The following is a 19,435-nucleotide window of genomic DNA, read 5'->3' as shown; positions in this document are numbered from 1 at the left end:
CAAAGGTCCAGGGTGACACTGTGGAGCCACAGGAGACCTTTGTGACACTGCAAACCGCCAAGGTCCATTGTGACATTTCAGGCCTCATGGAACAGAGGAGTCATTGAGGGGCCTGTGGGACCACAGAGACCATTGTGACACTGCAAGGCCTCATGGAATCGCTGGGACCATTGTGACACTGCAGGGCCTGATGGATCCTGAGGCCATTGTGACACTGTGGTACTCCATGGAATCAAGAGTCCACTGTGACACTGCAGGTCTTCTTATAATCAATGCTCCACTATGACACTGATGGATCCCATGGAATCACAGCACCATTATGACACTCTAGGGCCCCATGGTACTAAGGGTCCATTGTGACTCTATGGGGCTTCATAAAATCAAGGGAACATAGAACAGCTCTGGCTGGTTTGGACTCCCAGGGGCCTCCTGACTGGTCCAACTGACCTTGACATGTTGAGGGTCTCTTCTCATCTGCTATTAAAACACTAAATTCACTAAGGTACTGTGAATTCCTTCCTACAGGAAAAAACTGTCCTGCTTCTCCAGGCATCCATGGCCAAAATTTGGATTCCACCTCCAACATTCCAATGACTGCTATATCCAAAGACTGCTCCCAGACAAAATCTGCCATTACTGACAAATTGGGCTGGCCTTAGCCTCCTGATGTCCAGCTCTCACTTGCTTTCCAAACCCTGTGCCTCTTTCCTTCCTATGGAAAAGAATTGTCCTTCTCAGCCAGGTGCCCATGACCAAAACTGGAATTCCACCTCCAGCTTTGCCTGTTGTGATAGACTGGAGGAGAGACTGTTGTGAGAGACTGGAGGAGATTGTTGGCTCGAAACAATTTGTGTTTCAAAGGGGAGGAAGGGTCAGGTCCAGCCTTGTCCTGCCCTGTAACCCCAGCACTGCACTTCCCTGGAACCCCAATCCCCCCAGAGCCTCTATCCCAGCCCTGCAGTGTCTGCCAGTCCCTGGCACACCAAAGGCAATGCTCCTCACCCACCTCTGGAGCCCCCAGACCAGCTCCTGAGTGACCAAATATGGATGCTAAATCTGAACCAGAGTGCCTGTAGTTATTACAGGCCACATAGCTCTCAGGCCTGATTGAAGGCTAGCCTGAGAAATTAATGAGAAGGAATTAAAACAATTCTCAGAGATACTAAACAGCCTTGCAGGTGTTGTTTTGCAGCTTGTTCTTTCTCCTTGCAGGAGAGAGTCAGGGGGGGCAAAGTGCCCCTGACCAATGATGGTGATGTAGTACTTTGTTAACCAATAAGAGTTTCTTTTCTGTACTTTCAACGTATCTGTCTATAAGACAGAGCTGAAGCAATAAACTAAGGATTTCTCCTGTTGTGACTCCCTTGAGAGTCCATTGTCGTTCTTTAAAGCCATTCCCAATCGGAACGACATCTGGTGACCCCGACGTGATGTGAACCGACCCCTGAGGTCCGGTAACCCGACATAAACTGCAGCCGACCCCCGAGGTCAGAAAGCAACCGACGTGACTTCTGCTAATCCCCTGAGGGTAAGCAGCGAGCGGGAAAAAGCCAGCCCTTCCCCCTAGAGGGGTAAGTGGAATTCTCCCGAGCTTTCCAAGAAGAAGCTGGTTCTGGAAACCAACGGGATAGTGGAACCTGCCAGTGAGTGAGTTTGGAACGGCTCGTCTTGGCGAAGCAGAGCTCAAAATTCCCGGGTCTGAGCCGTTAGCGTGTGCATAATTGCATTCGCGGAGCCGCCAAGATAAAGTCCTCATAATGAAGGACTGTACTTCAGCTGATGAACAGCTTGCCTACCTTGCATGGCAGGATGCCCTGCCCCGCATGGGACTCAGTGTTTCTGAAGATGCCATGCATGCTTTATTTCAGTGGGTGAAAGAGCAAGGTTTTGCTATAACTATGGACAATGCCTTTGATCTCGAACTTTGGCTGTCGATAGAGAACCATTTATGGTCAGAATTCATTAACGGAGATATCAGCGTGTGTAGCCTAGCAGCCACTTGGGGAGTGCTTTTTAAAGCGCTGAAACGGAGCCAGTCTGAGGACAGTGAAACCGGGAGGAGAAACTTTGATGCCGAAAGTTCCTCCGTTGTACAAGATAAGGGACCGAGAGATGAAACCGTGGATGAGCTGCATAGTGCTCTCTTAGCTCTGCCCAGACCCTCGGAGGACTTTAGTGGCGAGCGAGAGCAATCTGCGGCCCAGAGATCTCCCTCTCCAGAGAGGTTTGAGCGGCCGCCATCCGCGGAGCTCGGCGTGCGGGCTTTGCCAACGGGAAAGCGGCAGAGAAGCAGAGACTGCCCACCTCCGCCCGTGCCACCCACAGAGCCTCCGCCGGCGCCAAAAGCGCCACCGCCGGCCGCCGCAGAACCTCCTTTCTCCAGCCCCTCCGCGCTGTCCGAGCTTCTTACGCAGACATCCCCGCTGCGGCCCGTCAGCGCGGCGGGGGAGGGGGAGAGAGTCAGCGCTCAACTCCCCCGCGCCCGGCGCGCGGGCCGCCGCCGCCGAGGAGTCCAAGCGCAAATCCAGAACACGGCGGGCCACCGCCGCCGAGGGGGGGAGGGGCCCGCCCAAACAGACCCCCCGTGTACCAACGCGGCGGGGCGCGCAGCTCCCCCCGGCAGAGCGAGGGGGACCGGCGGCTTCGCTCGCCCCGCGCGTGCGCGAACCAATCCCCCCGGTACCAACGCGGCGGGGCGCACGGCTTCCCCCGGCAGAGGAGCGGCGGGGGGGGAGGGGAAACAGCAACCGCGTTCCCCCTGCGCCTGCCCGCCGCCGCCGGCCGAGAAAACCCGAAAAACCCGAACTCAAGCCCAAATCTGAGGCTGGGGCCAGGCCCGTGGCAGGCCTGCAGAAAAATCACACACAATTCCCTAAATCTTCTCAAAACCCTATCAAACTGCAGAAAAATCCCACCAAATCTCCACAAATTTCCACAAAAATCTAAGAAAAATCCCTCAAAATTCTTAAATTCTCAAAATACCAGAAAATAACGGAAAAATAAAAAAAAATTATATCAACTGTTGCAAAATCCCATAAAAATAAAAAAAAAAAATCCCTGAATCTTCCCAAAACACTACCAAATTCCACAAATATCTCACAAAATCTCCTGAATATCCCACAAAATTCAAGAAAAATCCCACCAAACTGCAGAAAAATCCCAAACTATTCCCTAAATGTTCTCAAAACCCTATCAAATTTCAGAAACATCCCAAAAAATCTCCACAAAATAGCAGAAAATCTAAGAAAAATCCCTCACAATTCTTCAAGTCTCCTCAAAATCACAAAAAAACCCAGAAAATTCTACAACAGTAAAAAAAAATCCCACCAAATTCCAGAAACATCCCACCAAATCTCCACAAAATTCCACCAAATCTAAGAAACATCCCTCACAATTCATAAAGACACCTCAAAATCTCTCAAGATTCCAGAAAAATATCTCACAAAATTCCCTAAATCTTCCCAAAACTCTAACAAATTCCAGAAACGTCCAACCAAATCTCAACAAAATTCCAAAGAAGCTAAGAAAAATCCCTCATAATTCTTCATGTCTTCTCAATATCCAACAAAATTCCAGAAAAATCCCACAAAATTGCAGAAAGCTTCTCAAAGGCCCAACAAATTGCAGAAACATCCCACAAAATCCCCACAAATTTCCACAGAATCTAAGAAAATCCAACCAAATCCTTCATGTTTGCTCAAATCTCTCAAAATTCTACAAAAATCCCTCAAAATCTCCCCAATATCCTGCAAAATTCCAGAAACATCCCACCAAATCCCCACTAACTTCCACAAAATCAATGAAAATACCTCAAAATTCTTCATGTCTCCTCCAAATCCCTCAAAATTCCTTAAAACTCCCACAAAATCTCCCTAATATCCTGAAACTTTCAAGAAAAATTGCACAAAATTGTAGAAAAATCCCACACAAATCATTAATTGTTCTCAAAACCCCACCAAATTCCAGAAACATCCTACAAAATCCACACACATTTACACAAATCAACAAAAATACCTCAAAATCCTTCATGACTCCTCAAAATCCCACAAAATTCCACAAAACTTCCACAAAATCTCTTCACTGTTCAACAAAATTGAAGAAAAATCCCACAAAATTGTAGAAAAATCCCACACAAATCATTAAATGTTCTCAAAACCCCAGCAAATTCCAGGAATGTCCTACAAAATCCCCACTAATTTCCACAAAATCTAAGAAAATACCTTAAAATCCTTCATGTCTCCTCAAAATCCCTCAAAATTCCACAAAAATCCCTCCAAATCTCAACAATATCCAGCCACATGCAAGAAAAATCCCACCAAATTCCAGAAAAACCCCACACAAATCATTAAATGTTCCAAAAACCCCAGCAAATTCCAGAAACATCCCACCAAATCTCCACAAAATTCACACAAAATCCAAGAAAAATCCCTCAAAATTCTTCAGGTCTCCTCAAAATCCCACAAAATTCAAGGAAAATCCCACAAAATTGCAGAAAGTTTCTCAAAAGCCAACTAATTGCAGAAACATCCCACAAAACCCCCACAAATTTCCACAAAACCTAAGAAAATACCTCAAAATCCTTCATGTCTCTTACAAATCCCTCAAAATTCTAAAAAACTCCCAAAAAATCTCCTCAATATCCTACCAAATTCAAGAAAAATCCCAACAAATTCAGAAAAATCCCATACAATTCCCTAAAGGTTCTCAAAACCCAAACCCAATTCCAGTAATATCCCACAAAATCCCCACTAATTTCCACAAAATCAACAAAAATACCTCAAAATCCTTCATGTCTCCTCCAAATCCCTCAAAATTCCACAAAACTTCCACAAAATCTCTTCAATGTTCAACAAAATTCAAGAAAAATCCCACCAAATTTTAGAAAAATCCCACACAAATCATTAAATGTTCTCAAAACCCCAGCAAATTCCTGAAACATCCCACCAAATCTCCACAAAATACCAAAAAATTCCACAACAGTACAAAAAAATCCCACAAAATACCAGAAACATCCCCCCAAATCTAAACTAATTTCCACAAAATCTAAGAAACATCCCTCACAATTCTTCAAGTCCCCTCAAAATTCCCAAAAAATTCCCAAAAAAATACCACAAAATTGCAGAAATCTTCTCAAAACCCTACCAAATTCCAGAAACATCCCACCAAAATCCCCACAAATTTCCACAAAATCTAAGAAAATACCTCAAAACTCTTTATGTCTCCTCAAAATCCCTCAAAATCCCACAAAACTCCCACAAAATCTCCTGAATATCCCACAAAATTCAAGAAAAATCCCACAAAATTCCAGAACAATCCCACAAAATTGCAGAAATCTTCTCAAAACCCCACCAAATTCCAGAAACATCCTACAAAATCCCCACAAATTTCCAAAAAATCTAAGAAAATACCTCAAAATCCTTCATGTCTTTTCAAAATCTCTGAAAATTCTAAAAAACTCCCACAAAATTGCCTCAATATCCTACCAAATTCAAGAAAAATCCCAACAAATTCAGAAAAATCCCATACAATTCCCTAAAGGTTCCCAAAACCCCACCCAATTCCAGTAATATCCCACAAAATCCCCACTAATTTCCACAAAATCAACAAAAATACCTCAAAATCCTTCATGTCTCCTCCAAATCCCACAAAATTCCACAAAACTTCCACAAAATCTCTTCAATGTTCAACAAAATTGAAGAAAAATCCCACCAAATTTCAGAAAAAACTCACACAATTCATTAAATGTTCGAAAAACTCCTGCAAATTCCAGAAACATCCGACCAAATCTCCACAAAATACCACAAAATCCAAGAAAAATCCCACAAAATTGTAGAAAAATCCCACACAAATCATTAATTGTTCTCAAAACCCCACCAAATTCCAGAAACATCCTACAAAATCCCCACTAATTTCCACAAAATCAACAAAAATACCTCAAAATCCTTCATGTCTCCTCAAAATCCCTCAAAATTCTAAAAAACTTCCACAAAATCTCTTAAATATTCAACAAAATTCAAGAAAAATCCCAACAAATTCCAGAACAATCCCACAAAATTGCAGAAATCTTCTCAAAACCTCACCAAATTCCAGAAACATCCTACAAAATCCCCACAAATTTCCACAAAATCTAAGAAAATACCTCAAAATCCTTCATGTCTTTTCAAAATCTCTGAAAATTCTAAAAAACTCCCACAAAATTGCCTCAATATCCTACCAAATTCAAGAAAAATCCCACCAAATTTCAGAAAAAACTCACACAAATCATTAAATGTTCTCAAAACCCCAGCAAATTCCAGAAACGTCCCACAAAATCCCCTCAAATTTCCACAGAATCTAAGAAAATCCAACCAAATCCTTCATGTCTTCTCAAAATCTCTCAAAATTCCACAAAAATCCCTCAAAATCTCCCCAATATCCTGCAAAATTCCAGAAACATCCCACCAAATCCCCACTAACTTCCACAAAATCAATGAAAATACCTAAAATTCTTCATGTCTCCTCCAAATCCCTCAAAATTCCATAAAACTCTCACAAAATCTCCCTAATATCCTGAAACTTTCAAGAAAAATTGCACAAAATTGTAGAAAAATCCCACACAAATCATTAATTGTTCTCAAAACCCCACCAAATTCCAGAAACATCCTACAAAATCCCCACTAATTTCCACAAAATCTAAGAAAATACCTCAAAATCCTTCATGTCTCCTCAAAATCCCTCAAAATTCTGCAAAAATCCCTCCAAATCTCAACAATATCCAGCCACATGCAAGAAAAATCCCACCAAATTCAGAAAAATCCCACACAAATCATTAAATGTTCTCAAAACCCCAGCAAATTCCAGAAACATCCCACCAAATCTCCACAAAATTCACACAAAATCCAAGAAAAATCCCTCAAAATTCTTCAGGGCTCCTCAAAACCCCACAAAATTCAAGGAAAATCCCACAAAATTGCAGAAAGTTTCTCAAAAGCCCAACTAATTGCAGAAACATCCCACAAAACCCCCACAAATTTCCACAAAACCTAAGAAAATACCTCAGAATCCTTCATGTCTCTTACAAATCCCTCAAAATTCTAAAAAACTCCCAAAAAATCTCCCTAATATCCTACCAAATTCAAGAAAAATCCCACCAAATTCAGAAAAATCCCATACAATTCCCTAAAGGTTCTCAAAACCCCACCCAATTCCAGTAATATCCCACAAAATCCCCACTAATTTCCACAAAACCTAAGAAAATACCTCAAAATCCTTCATGTCTCCTCAGAATCCCTCAAAATTCTAAAAAACTCCCACAAAAGCTCTTCAATATTCAACAAAATTCAAGAAAAATCCCAAAAAATTGCAGGAAAATCCCACACAAATCATTAAATGTTCTCAAAACCCCACCAAATTCCAGAAACATCCCACCAAATCTCCACAAAATATAAAAAAATTCCACAACAGTACAAAAAAATCCCACAAAGTACCAGAAACATCCCACCAAATCTAAACTAATTTCCACAAAATCTAAGAAAAATCCCTCACAATTCTTCAAGTCTCCTCAAAATCCAAAAAAATTCTCAAGAAAATACCACAAAATTGCAGAAATCTTCTCAAAACCCTACCAAATTCCAGAAACATCTCACCAAAATCCCCACAAATTTCCACAAAATCTAAGAAAATACCTCAAAACTCTTTATGTCTCCTCAAAATCCCTCAAAATCCCACAAAACTCCCACAAAATCTCCTGAATTCAAAATTCCAGAACAATCCCACAAAATTCCAGAACAATCCCACAAAATTGCAGAAAGCTTCTCAAAACCCCACCAAATTCCAGAAACATCCCACCAAATCGCCACAAAGTTCCACAAAATCTAAGAAACATCCTCACAATTCTTCATGTCTCCTCAAAATCCCACAAAATTCCAGAAAAAACTCCAACAAAACTCCAGAAAGCTTCTCAAAACCACACCAGATTCCAGTAATATCCCACAAAATCCCCACTAATTTCCACAAAATCAACAAAAATACCTCAAAATCCTTCATGTCTCCTCAAAATCCCTCAAAATTCCACAAAACTTCCACAAAATCTCCCCAATATCATACAAAATTCAAGAAAAATCCCACCAAATTGCAGGAAAATCCCATTCAATTCCCTAAAGGTTCTCAAAACCCCACCCAATTCCAGTAATATCCCACAAAATCCCCACTAATTTCCACAAAATCAACAAAAATACCTCAAAATCCTTCATGTCTCCTCAAAATCCCTCAAAATTCCACAAAACTTCCACAAAATCTCCCCAATATCATACAAAATTCAAGAAAAATCCCACCAAATTGCAGGAAAATCCCACAGAAATCATTAAGTGTTCTGAAAACCCCACCAAATTCCAGAAACATCCCACCAAATCGCCACAAAGTTCCACAAAATCTAAGAAACATCCCTCACAATTCTTCATGTCTCCTCAAAATCCCACAAAATTCCAGAAAAAACTCCAACAAAACTGCAGAAAGCTTCTCAAAACCACACCAGATTCCAGTAACATCCCACAAAATCCCCACTAATTTCCGCAAAACCTAAGAAAATACCTCAAAATCCTTCATGTCTCCTCAAAAAACCTCAAAATTCCACAAAACTCCTACAAAATCTCTTCAATATCATACAAAATTCAAGAAAAATCCCACCAAATTGCAGAAATATCCCACACAGTTCATTTAATGTTCTCAAAACACCAGAAAATTCCAGAAACATCCCACCAAATCTAAACCAATTCACATAAAATCTAAGAAAAAACCCTCACAATTCTTCATGTTTCCTCAAAATCCCACAAAATTCAAGAAAAAACGCCAAAAAAATTGCAGAAATCTTCTCAAAACCCCACCAAATTCCAGAAACATCCAACAAAAGAGCCACAAATTCCCACAAAACCTAAGAAAATTCCTCAAAATCCTTCATGTCTCCTCAGAATCCCTCAAAATTCTAAAAAACTCCCACAAAATCTCCTCAATATCCAGCAACATGCAAGAAAAATCCCACCAAATTCCAGAAAAATCCCACGCAAATCATTAAATCTTCTCAAAACCCCAGCAAATTCCAGAAACATCCCACCAAATCTCCACAAAATTCACACAAAATCTAAGAAAAATCCCTCACAATTCTTCAGGTCTCCTCAATATCCCACCAAATTGCAGAAAAATACCACAAAATTGCAGAAAGCTTCTCAAAACCCCACCAAATTACAGAAACATCCCACCAAATCGCCACAAAGTTCCACAAAATCTAAGAAACATCCCTCACAATTCTTCATGTCTCCTCAAAATCCCACAAAATTCCAGAAAAAACTCCAACAAAACTGCAGAAAGCTTCTCAAAACCACACCAGATTCCAGTAACATCCCACAAAATCCCCACTAATTTCCGCAAAACCTAAGAAAATACCTCAAAATCCTTCATGTCTCCTCAAAAAACCTCAAAATTCCACAAAACTCCTACAAAATCTCTTCAATATCATACAAAATTCAAGAAAAATCCCACCAAATTGCAGAAATATCCCACACAGTTCATTTAATGTTCTCAAAACACCAGAAAATTCCAGAAACATCCCACCAAATCTAAACCAATTCACATAAAATCTAAGAAAAAACCCTCACAATTCTTCATGTTTCCTCAAAATCCCACAAAATTCAAGAAAAAACGCCAAAAAAATTGCAGAAATCTTCTCAAAACCCCACCAAATTCCAGAAACATCCAACAAAAGAGCCACAAATTCCCACAAAACCTAAGAAAATACCTCAAAATCCTTCATGTCTCCTCAAAATCCCTCAAAATTCGACAAAAATCCCACAAAATCTCCTCAATATCCAGCAACATGCAAGAAAAATCCCACCAAATTCAGAAAAATCTCATACAATTCCCTAAATGTTCTCAAAACCCCACCCAATTCCAGTAATATCCCCAAAATCATTACTAATTTCCACAAAATCTAAGAAAATACCTCAAAATTCTTCATGACTCCTCAAAATCACACAAAATTCTAAAAAAATCGCACAAAATCTCCATGTCCTACAAAATTGAAGAAAATTCACACCAAATTGCAGAAAAATCCCACACAAATCAATAAATGTTCTCAAAACCCCCGCAAATTCCAGAAACATCCCACAAAATCCCCACAAATTTCCACAGAATCTAAGAAAATCCAACCAAATCCTTCATGTCTTCTCAAAATCTCTCAAAATTCTACAAAAATCCCTCAAAATCTCCCCAATATCCTGCAAAATTCCAGAAACATCCCACCAAATCCCCACTAACTTCCACAAAATCAATGAAAATACCTCAAATTTCTTCATGTCTCCTCCAAATCCCTCAAAATTCCATAAAACTCTCACAAAATCTCCTTAATATCCTGAAACTTTCAAGAAAAATCGCACAAAATTGCAGAAAAATCCCACACAAATCATTAAATGTTCTCAATACCCCAGCAAATTCCAGAAACATTCCACTAAATCTCCACAAAATTCACACAAAATCTAAGAAAAATCTCTCAAAATTTTTCAAGTCTCCTAAAAATCCCACAAAATACCAGAAAATTCCACAGCAGTTCAATAAAATCCCACCAGATTCCAGAAACATTCCACCAAATCTCAAAAAAATTCCAAAGAAGATGAGAAAAATCCCTCATAATTCTTCACGTCTCCACTACATCCCAAAAAATTGAAGAAAAATCCCTCACAATTCCCTAAATGTTCTCAAAACCCCAGAAAATTCCAGAAACATCTCACCAAATCTCCACAAAATAGCACAAAATCCAAGAAAAATCCATCATAAATCTTCAAGTCTCCTCAAAATCCCACAAAATTCCACAAAATTCCCACAAAATATCCGTAATATCCTACAAAATTCAAGAAAAATCCCGCCAAATTGCAAAAAAATCCCATACAATTCCATCAATGTTCTGAAAACACCCACAAATTCCCAAAACGTCCAACCAAATCTCCACAAAATTCCAACGAAGCTAAGAAAAATCCCTCATATTTCTTCAAGTCTCCACAAAATTCCGCAAAATTTCATAAGAATCCCATACAATTCATTAAATGTTCTCAAAACCCCAGCAAATTCCAGAAACATCTCACCAAATCTCCACAAAATACCACAAAATCCAAGAAAAATCCCACAAAATTGTAGAAAAATCCCACACAAATCATTAATTGTTCTCAAAACCACACCAAATTCCAGAAACATGCTACAAAATCCCCACTAATTTCCACAAAACCTAAGAAAATACCTCAAAATCCTTCATGTCTCCTCAAAATCCCTCAAAATTCCACAAAACTTCCACAAAATCTCTTAAATATTCAACAAAATTCAAGAAAAATCCCACCAAATTGCAGAAATATCCCACACAGTTCATTTAATGTTCTCAAAACACCAGCAAATTCCAGAAACATCCCACCAAATCTCCACAAAATTCACACAAAATCCAAGAAAAATCCCTCAAAATTTTTCATGTCTCCTCAAAATCCCACAAAATTCAAGAAAAATCCCACAAAATTGCAGAAAGCTTCTCAAAAGCCCAACTAATTGCAGAAACATCCCACAAAATCCCCACTAATTTCCACAAAACCTAAGAAAATACCTGAAAATCCTTCATGTCTCCTCAAAATCCCTCCAATTTCCACAAAACTTCCACAAAATCTCTTAAATATTCAACAAAATTCAAGAAAAATCCCACCAAATTGTAGAAATATCCCACACAGTTCATTTAATGTTCTCAAAACACCAGCAAATTCCAGATACATCTCACCAAATCTCCACAAAATCCCACAAAATTCAAGGAAAAACTCTAACAAAACTCCAGAAAGCTTCTCAAAACCATACCAAATTCCACAAACATCCCACCAAAATCCCCACAAATTTCCACAAAACCTAAGAAAACACCTCAAAATCCTTCATGTCTCCTCAAAATCCCACAAAATCCCACAAAACTTGCACAAAACCTCCCCAATATCTTACAAAATTCAAGAAAAATCCCACAAAGTTGCAGAAAAAACCCTTACAATTCCCTAAATGTTCTCAAAACATTCACAAATTCCAGAAACATCCCACCAAATCGCCACAAATTTCCACAAAATCTAAGAAAAATCCCTCAAAATTCTTCAAGTCTCCTCAAAATCCCACAAAATTCAAGAAAAATCTCACAAAAAACTTCGAATTTTCTCAAAATTCGAGAAAATTCCAGCGAAATCACACAAAACCTTCACAGAATTCCACAAAATCTATGAAAAATCTCACACTAAATTCTTCTTGTCTTCTCAAAACCCTTCATAATTCTAGAAACATTTCACAAAATCTCCTCAATATCCAACAAAAATCAAGATCCCATAAAGTTCCAGAAAAATTTCCCAAAATTGCCTAAATCTTCTTAAAACCTTAACTAATTCCAGAAATATATCACAAAATCTCCACAAATTTCCACAAAATCTAAGAAAAATCACAGAAAATCTAAGAAAAATTCCACAAAATTGCAGAAATCTTCTCAAAACCCCACCAAATTCTAGAAACACCCCACAAAATCTCCTCAAATATCCACTAAAATCCACAAGAAATTCCATAAAATTCAAGAAAAATACCACAATAATCCAGAAAAATCCCACAAAAGTGCAGAAAAGTCCCACAAAATTAAGTAATTTACATCTGTCATGGCAGTTGTAGATCCTGGCTGCTCTTGCCCCTCTTCTGCTTGCCACTTGAATTTTAGCAGTACAGCTGCAATTGCCTCTTTCAGTAAGTGCTACCCACTGTGTTTTTGTCACAGGGAACTCAGGATTTTTGTTTCAGCCATCATGATCAGTAGAGATCAAAATGCTCCCAAGTCCCTGAGCACTAAGTCGAGGGGAATTAAAGCCACACAGGTCACATTTGCAGTGCTCAAACACAGCCCTGTTGCTGCTACTGCTGCTGAAATAGAATCAACTGACAGAGGCCATCACAGAAATTGCCTCTGCAGTGGCAAATAAAATGAAAAAATCTACCAGGAGAAAGAAAAACCAGAACTTCCCAACTCGCTTCATTGTTTCTTCTGAGCAGCAGCAGAAAAAGGAACAGGGCACCTTTCAGGCAGCTCCACAAGCTCAGGGTTCTCATTTCCTGGGGAATCTGAGATGCAATTGGACTTGTTAAAAGGATAAAAGCAAAGGGAATGAATTGGGAATTATTAGGAAAAAATGACCCTTCTTACACACAAAGTTCACCAAGTCATTCCCTGCATTTCTCCTTTTCACATTCTTTCTCTCATCCACTGAGAGCTCCAGCTTATCATGTTCTGCTGCCTATCATCACCTGATTGTGCTCTTGATTTCTCCCAGTGCAAGAGATGTAGAATCATCTCAACTGAACACAGAAACAAACTCCCTCTGTCAGCCCATCTTCATGTTCCAGATCACTTTCCAGATGTCCATGGGGCTGTTGGAATGATGAGCTCTCCACTGCTGGCTGCAGGCTCTGGAGATTCTTTCTCCACATTCAGCCAGGCTTGTATTCCCCAACAATTCCTGGTAGCCCATCATGTTTTCTTTGGGTAGAAGAGGAACAATGAAAACCTCACCAATGGCACAACTCCCCTGTCCACAAGGAAAAGAAAGAACAAGTTGTCAAGTTCTTCAAACATTTGTCCTGCTTTGCTGCAAGAGTTGTGCTGCACTCAGAGTGTGGGGAGCCAAGAGAAGCTGCAGCTGGGGGCACATCTTGTGACAGGAGCTGCGCCTTGTTCTCCAGGACAGGTTTTTGGAAAGAACAGGACTGGGGAGAAGATACTGGGAAAATTGAAACAGCTTTTTTAAGAAATGAAAATAAAATCCAAAGAAACAACCAATATGTTTTTTTCTATTTTTCTCTATTTATTTTTATGTTCCCCTTTTCCATCTTGCACTGTTTCTCCATCCCATTCATTCCAAATGGCTCTCACCTCTAAGATCTGAGACTTGGCAAGTTTTAGACACTGTAAAATACCCTGAGCTATAGCCAGTTTGCCTTGCCCTGTTTTCCTTGGAAAGCAATGCTGGAGACACAAGTGCAGTGCTCGGCTCAGGTACAAATTCTGCATTCAGGGAATGTGCTCAGACGGTGTCTGAGCCTCAGCAGGGACAAGGCACAGCAGCAGCCAAGGGCATTGCTGTGCCCCTGTGCAGGAGTCCAGACTCTGGCTCTCGGCTCAGCAGGGCAAAGTTGCCGTGTTTGGCCGGGCTCAGGGGCTGCCCGGGGAGCGCGGGGCTCGGGGCGGGGCCGAGCGGGCAACGGACAAACGGACACGGGGACAAACGGCCCCGGTGCTTCAGTTGCAGCGGCAGCGGCGGCAGCAGCGGCAGCAGCAGCGAAAGCAGCGAAAGCAGCGACAGCAGCGAAAGCAGCAAATTTATCAATTTCTGTCTCTCTTCTCCCTCTCCCACTGTCCCGCATCCTCTCCCGGTCTCCCTTTTCCTGTGTCCCCTCCTCTTCCAGGTTCCCTCTCCCCGTGCCCACCCGGGCCATGCCCCCGGTCCGCCCCCGGCCCCGGGCGGGGCTGCCCCGGCCCCGGCCCCGGCCCCGGCCCCGTCCCCGGCCCCGTCCCCGGCCGTCCCTCCGCGGTCTCACCTCCGCCCAGCTCTGGCTGTGCTGGCGCTGGCTGTGCTGGGCGGGCATCATTGCCTGGGGCTGGGGCGGCATCGCCGCCCTTTGGCTCCGCCTGGCCCGACCCCGACCCCGACCCCGGCCCCGACCCCGGCCCCGGCCCCGGCCCCGGCTCCGACCCCGGCTCCGACCCCGACCCCGGCCCCGGCCCCGGCCCCGGCTCCTCCCGGGGCCCGCGGAGGACACAGGCGGTGCGGCCGCTGCCGCCGCCTCCGCTGCGGCTTCCCCGGCCCGAGCTCCGCCGCTGTCGCGTTCCAATGAGGGAACGCCTGCGGGTGCCCGGCCCGGGGAGCTCGGGGAGCGCTCGGGGGCCGTTCCTGGCCCCGGGCCGAGCACTGACGGCCGCGTCTCTTCCCCAGGGAAGGCGCAGCAGGCCCTGCAGCAGCGCTACCGAGTGGGGTCACTGCTGGGGCGCGGCGGCTTTGGCAGAGTTTTTGCGGCCACTCGGCTCTCGGACGGACTCCCGGTGAGCAGAGGGGCCGGCGGCGGGCGGAGGAGGAGGAGGGGGCGGAGGAGGAGGATGGGGCTGGACACGATGGGCGGTGAGCTGAATTCGCTGTTCCCTTTGGCTTGCAGGTGGCCATCAAAAAGGTGCCACGGAACCGCGTCCGGCACTGGGGCGAGCTGGTGAGTGAGCGGGGCCAGCGGCAGAAGCCGGGCCGTGCCGGGCGGGGATGAGCCGGGGCCCGGCAGGGTGGGAGCCGCCAGGACACCTGGAGGGAGAGCGGGCGTGGGGCCAGCGGAGGGCACAGAGCATCCCGGGCTGGCTGAGGGCTTCCCGAGCCCTGGCACGGCCTCAGCCCCACTGACGGCACCGTGCTCCTCCCGCAGCCCGACGGCACCAGCGCACCCCTGGAGATAGTGCTGCTGGACAAGGTGTCCACAGGCTTCCCCGGTGTGGTGCAGCTGCTGGAATGGTTTGAGCTCCCCAACACCATCGTGATGGTGCTGGAGCGCCCGGAGCGGTGTCAGGACCTGCGGCGTTTCATTCGGGCACGGAGGTTCCTGTCCGAGGAAGAGGCGCGGGAGCTGTTCCAGCAGGTGCTGGCGGCCGTGCGGCACTGCACCAGCTGCGGGGTCCTGCACCGAGATATCAAACCTGAGAACGTCTTGGTAGACCTGGACACCGGCGAGGCAAAACTGATTGACTTCGGCTGTGGCACCTACCTGCAGGACACAGCCTACACTCAATTTGCAGGTGAGCCCACACAGGGGTGGTGATCCTGGTCCTGGCATCTCCTGGCCCAACCTGGGTGTTGCAGCAGGGATTCTCCCAGGACTGGGGCTGGGGATGGGGCAGCCAGCCTGACAAAATCCCCCGTGGGTGAGAGTAGCAGAGAGGGGGAGGCAGAACCTGTGCACCAGCTGGTTTGGTGTGTAGGTGAGAATGGGCTTCGACTGCTCTGCTCACCTGGTTTGCCTTGGTTCAAGATATTTTTTGGGCAATGCCAGCAGGGAGGATATGGGTGTGGTTTTTCCCCAGCACTGAGTGGGTATTTCCCTTTGTGTGTCATGGTCGGGCCTTGTCAGGGTTTCTGCTGCCCTCTTCCAGCACCAGTGGCTTCTTTTCCAACCCCAGGTTTGTACCCAAGTCCCAGGTGCTGGCGAGAGGGCAGCAGGTCACCCCGTGTGCCACTGGGGCAGCCCCCACATGTCCAGGGATGCTGGAGCCAGGCTCTGGGAACAGCAGCATCCCCCTGATGAGCTCCATCCATATTCCATAGGAACACCGTCATACAGCCCCCCGGAATGGAACAACTTCGGCTGGTACCATGGCGAGGCAGCGACCGTCTGGTCCCTGGGCATCCTGCTGCACGAGATGGTCTGCGGGGAGCACCCTTTCAGGAGGGGCAGGAACATCAGATGGGGCCAGCTCCCGCTGCCACAACGGCTCTCCCAAGGTGGATCCTCATCTCTGGGCACGGGGGGAACACCAGTGTTGGGAGACAGCAGTGGGCTCGTGAGCATCCCGCTCTGGCAGCTGCTGAGGAGGTGGCACATGTCCTGCTCTCCTGCTCTCCTCCAAAACAAAGAATTGATGGGAAAGTTTAGGCCCAGCTCTGAGCACATCCAGCGTGGCCTGGGCACGAGAATAGTGGGGCAAAGCAGACAGGAGCCTTCTCCAACTGACCAGTGGTTTGTGGTTTCTCTCCCCAGATTGCCAAGTTGTGATCAGGTGGTGTTTATCCCTGAACTCCTTGGACAGGCCCTCATTAGAAGACCTGTCCTGTGATCCCTGGATGCAGGATATTCATCAGCCCTAGAAGAAGGGAGAGAGCCACAGGCACAGTGATGCAGGGACCTGGTAAGTTACAGCTCCACACATGCCCTGGCAATCAGCAGCAAAGAAACCCAGACTTTTTTGTCCTGCCTGTGTCACTGCACTGGGGTCATCGAATGGGAACACACAGCCCTTGTGCTGGAGCTGAGCTGCTCTGCCCAGCACTGGTGGGCACCATCTGAGCTGGTTTTGCTTGTCCTGCTTCACTGACAGCCGGGCCCTGGGCAGAACCCTGACAGCCTGGTGTCACCCCAGGGAAGAAGGAGCCCCTGGAGAAGCTGTACCAGGTGGGGCTGCTGCTGCTGCTGCTGGAGACATGGAGGACAGCAGCAAGGATGACAACCTCTTCCTGCACCTGGCCAGCGGGAGCTGGCGATGATGGACTTTGATTCTGGCACCTTCTTCAAAGCCAGGCTCCACAGAGAATTTTCAGGTAAGTCCAGACCCAGGGGGATGCTCCCAGATTTGTGCATTGGCCGGGAACCAAAGGTTTCCCCTTTGCTGGGGCAGATGCAGCTGATTCCTCAGTGGCTGCCCAGCTGGTTTTTGGCAGGGCTGGGGACGTGGGCTGGGGTGGGTACGAAATGGGAGTGGGATCCTGGCCCTGCCAACAGCCCCCAGCACCCACCGTGCCCCGGGCTGGGGCTGGGGCAGCCAGCCCGACACAAACAAACCCCCATGGCAGGAGCACAGGTGGGACTCCAGAGCCTGAGCACGGCTGCTTTGCTGTGCAGGCAAGGAAGGGCTTGGGCTGCTCCACTCCCCTGCTTTGCTTTGGGATCACCGTGATTTTGGGGGACAGTGCAGGGGGAAAGGGAGAAAGCATGGGCTTCCCTCACCCATGGGTGGGTTTTTCCCTAGAATGTAGGCGTTGGGCCTTCCTCAAGCTCCTGACAGACATAAGATTTTTTTACCATTTTTCTTGTTTCTTCTTTTTGTCTGTGACCTATTTTCATTAATTTGTTGTTTGTTTTTCTAAAGGAAGCGTTCCAGGTGGGGTCCAGTCTGGATCAGGAAGTGCTTGGGACCAGCTGTGGCGTGGATGGGCCGTGCCCTTGGAGAAGACTGAGGACATCGTTTGGGACCAGCTTTTCTTGTGGCAGCGGATGGTGTGAGGTGGGTCCTCATCTCCTTGGCATGGCTGGGACAAGAGCTTTTGGGAGATGGCAGCGGGCACAGGAGCATCCCGCTCTGGGCAGCTGCTGAGGGGCTGGATCTGCCGTGGCTGGCTGCAGGCTGGGCACATGTCCTGCCCTCCTGCTCTGCTCCCCAAGGCAGCAGTGATGGGCAGCTTTGGGCCCAGCTCTGAGCACGGCCAGCATGGCCTGGGCACCGCGGCTGGCTGGGACAAGGGGACAGGAGCCTTCAGCTGACGGGCGGTTTCTGCTTTCTCTCCTTGCAGCCGGGCTCTGCGGATGCTGAGGCTGCTCTGGGCTCTGCCAGGGCTCTGCTGGGCTCAGCACCGGGCCGGGATCAGCCAGAGAAGAAACGCTGTGACCTGCAGCAGAGACTTGAGCATTTTGGCAATGCAGCTCAAGTCTGCAGAGTGTCCACCTCCAAGGGAAAACATGACACCCCCCAAAAATTAAACTTGTTCCATAACTTCTGAAATGAAATTCACCTGGGATGATTCCAAATGACATTTTTCAGCTTGCTCAAGCTGTAGCTCAGCCCTTCTCTGAACAGTTCTGTCCCACACATCTTCTGCCTTTTACTTCACAACTGCTCCCTCCTTTCCCCCAGTGAGTTCCCAGCCCATCACAGTCTCCATCACACTGCAGCCTTCCTTGATGCCCCTCACCATGAGGAAGGCCAAGCCCCAGTCTCAGGGACTCATCCTGTCACTGGCTGAAGAACAGCAATGTTTCAGAAGTCTGGTGGGAGTTTAGTGTCTTTCAGAGCTGCTCTCCAGCCCTCAGGTCTCCTCACTGCTGAGTTCCCACTCCCTTTTCCTCATCCATCAGGATGAGCTCTGTGAATCCCCTTGTGATAAATGGAAATGATTTGTGCTAGCTAAATTGTAACTGTTTGGAAAGTTATTATTAGAAGCAATCAGGGGAATTGGTGTTACAAGCAGATGTACCCCTTTAAAAATGTTACGTGTCAAAATTAAGATAGATTATGTAGTTCTGGGATAAGTAATGTCCCAAGAGAAAATTGACCATGAGATGGACAAAGTTGGAACGACTTTAGGCATAGGGCCTGAAAATTATGAAATGTAAGACTAATTAGTGGAACACAATGCTTACTTACATAACATAACACTTAGTAAGCATGCACAGCCTTTAAAGTTATCCAGAGGACAACGAGGATGAGTGTAAGCCTTCATCCTAAAGACCACCAAAAGAAGACTGAAGACCCCCTAGCAACAAATGAAGCATGCACCATGACGAATAGTGACGTAAAGTCAAAGAATCAGAAATATGAGAAAACTTAAGAGAAACATTAATGAATATTATAAGCATACAGTATATGAGTTTTGTTTGAATTGCTTTGTTTTGTATGTGAGGTGGG

At 45.4% G+C, this 19,435-nt stretch overlaps 2 protein-coding genes across 2 annotated transcripts in view; one reads left to right on the top strand and one right to left on the bottom strand.

Annotated features, from left to right (window-relative positions):
* The window catches only part of LOC147647145 (uncharacterized), a 446,158-nt gene that overhangs the window by 74,158 nt on the left and 352,565 nt on the right, over positions 1-19,435 (bottom strand). The gene's annotated exons all lie outside the window — the stretch shown is intronic.
* Positions 1,899-19,392, top strand: LOC147647156 (serine/threonine-protein kinase pim-1-like). Its single transcript, XM_086872416.1, has 9 exons — positions 1,899-1,951; positions 2,048-2,459; positions 15,217-15,267; positions 15,472-15,838; positions 16,365-16,541; positions 16,798-16,945; positions 17,135-17,354; positions 17,903-18,037; positions 18,324-19,392. Exons 1-6 carry the CDS (start codon positions 1,899-1,901, stop codon positions 16,902-16,904), a joined length of 1,167 nt encoding a protein of 388 aa, XP_086728542.1. The 3' UTR covers positions 16,905-16,945; positions 17,135-17,354; positions 17,903-18,037; positions 18,324-19,392.

This window comes from Cyanistes caeruleus, unplaced genomic scaffold (assembly GCF_971803275.1).
Source record: "Cyanistes caeruleus unplaced genomic scaffold, bCyaCae1.hap1.1 HAP1_SCAFFOLD_65, whole genome shotgun sequence".
Classification (NCBI taxonomy): domain Eukaryota; kingdom Metazoa; phylum Chordata; class Aves; order Passeriformes; family Paridae; genus Cyanistes; species Cyanistes caeruleus.
Note: the sequence above shows the minus strand (reverse complement) of the source record. Positions and strands in the feature narration are given on the sequence as shown.